The sequence below is a fragment of the Mizuhopecten yessoensis genome, unplaced genomic scaffold, assembly GCF_002113885.1.
Source record: "Mizuhopecten yessoensis strain PY_sf001 unplaced genomic scaffold, ASM211388v2 scaffold713701, whole genome shotgun sequence".
Classification (NCBI taxonomy): domain Eukaryota; kingdom Metazoa; phylum Mollusca; class Bivalvia; order Pectinida; family Pectinidae; genus Mizuhopecten; species Mizuhopecten yessoensis.
The window spans coordinates 119-2319 of NW_018478753.1; the positions used below are offsets into that span (position 1 = coordinate 119).

Consider the following 2201-nt stretch of genomic DNA (forward strand, 5'->3'; position numbering starts at 1 on the left):
TTATTTTTCAATTATTGTTCAGTGGTCTTTTTTTTCCAATAACTGTTTAGTGATAAGATTTTCAATAATTATTAAGCATTCTTATGGTTCAATACCTATTCAGAAGATTTTTCGAAATAACAAACATTTCGTATCATGTTTTTTTGGTGGTTGCTTGCTAGCATTGTAAAGTTTCACCTTTTTAATAAATAATGGCGTTATTCGTTTATTGTCCAGTTTTTCAAATTGTTCTTATAAAGGCCCTTGTTTATAATAAATCATGCATTTCTGCTTGAATTGTTTACTCAATCATTTGTCTTATAACGGTTAATGTATGTAAAGCGTATAGTTGCCTTCTACCTTGAATGTAGAGTCTCTCCTTTGTGTTATAATAATTCATGTTTATCACAGTGTCTCCCGGGTCATACAGCCCAGTCGCTTTGACCACTGCCCTTTGTCCAGGCTCATCAAAGTACTCCTGTATGTACACAGACTTTTCGGAACTCATCTGACGCCATTCCGCAGTGGTGTAATACTGGTTACTCAGGGTAGGTAGAACAGGCCCTGAAACAATGAAGTCAATGTCTGAGGGATTTAACATAGCGTGTAAAGATATATGATTGTATGTTGTAATATTTATTTACTATGAAAATGTGACTTTCATATAACAAAAATCTTTTAAAACATTCTGTGTTGAATCATGATTTGAAAACATTATGATTGACGAAATATTTAATTGTTTCACAGATATGTATGTACATTGTAATATAAAAAAAAAATCGTTAATTTGAATATAAACACATAAACATACATAAACGCCTCATCAAAATTTCCTTTGTTCATGTTTTCTTATATCTTGCAATAGGAAAGAAGCGAAACTGAAACCTGTATCACCTCATGGTCACGAGTACTTGATTTCGTTAAATAAACAGAATCATTGAATTATTATCAGTCATGATATGTCGAAATATCCATAATATATCTTTAACGGGAAAGTATGTGTCTGACGAAATATGAGTAATATAGAGATATCTAACCCTGACATCCAAGTATCTCACTCACAAACATGGATTATATATTACCCACTTTTTAACTACGAGGTTATAATTCTAAAACACAAAATATAAGTGATATATAATCTAGTTTCTGACTATGAGATTCCAGTATCTAACACACAAAATATGAGTGGTGTATAGCCCGATGTCTAACAATGAGAATCCAGTATCTAATATACAAAATACATTCAGCTTTAAAGGTGATTACTTACCTTTTGTTAAATTTCCTGGAAGTGGGGTACAGAACTCCGGATGGAATTGTCCACTTGAGATTCGATATCCACTCAATACTAGCAATGTCCACAGGAAGTACTTCTATGGCGATAAAGAACAAGGAAGGGGGATCCTCACATATTAACGTGTACAGTGTCGCCAGTATATAAATTAGCTAAAGCAAGAACTTGCATCCAAGATTGCAGCTGGTTACCTATGTCCCTTGTCGTGTGATAGTAGGGAAAGCTGCCTTGGTAATTAGTATTTCTCTTTATTACAACCATCAAATGTACGTTATTATTTAATGAAATGCTTATTCTTTTATCAGAAAGACTTTGTACTGACATGATTTGTGTAGAAATATCAATTACGGGACGGAAGCAAAAGGGACAAATATAACTTAATGTAACTTAAATAGCATTGTTCGTATTAACTCGGTAAATATATATACCTGTTATGAAGCTAATTACGTCTTAATAGTCTTTTAAAGTTTCTTCAAACTTCTAACTTGCATAGATTGAGAAAGACTTACCTTGTCTGAAAACATCATTCACCCTGAACTAATTTATATAAGCTGCAATTGATTTCCAGTTCCACTACTATCTAAATCATCGTATCAGGAACGAAATAATATCATGTTTAGAAGTATACAAGTGTTATACTTAAACTTATCAGGAAACAAAATAAAGCGGCCTCAAATGTGTACTTTGAGCTAAACAGTCATTGTTACCGACATGTTGATAAGATAGCCAACGTGATATCGCCTGTACATGTAAGATATGGTACATTTAGTATGATAGGATTAACCAGTAACCCATATTCACATATTTAGTTATAGAGTCGTGTGTCCTCAAATCACTCAAAACAACTTTTGTTCCTCTCCCTAACATATTTGTTTGTCTCTTTGTACCAGAAGATTATTAGCAGAGAGTAAAGAGTAGCAAATTTTTGTCA

The 2201-nt window shown here is 32.8% G+C and overlaps 1 protein-coding gene across 1 annotated transcript; it reads right to left on the reverse strand.

Moving 5' to 3' along the window:
- Window positions 1-339: 339 nt before the first annotated feature.
- LOC110440918 lies at window positions 340-1909 on the reverse strand (the record flags this gene model as incomplete). The annotated part of the gene is made up of 3 exons (XM_021484033.1): window positions 1780-1909; window positions 1247-1349; window positions 340-543 (listed from the first exon to the last, which is right to left on the reverse strand). Coding segments are annotated over exons 1-3 (325 nt in total), but the record flags the coding sequence as incomplete, so codon positions are not given.
- Window positions 1910-2201: the final 292 nt, after the last annotated feature.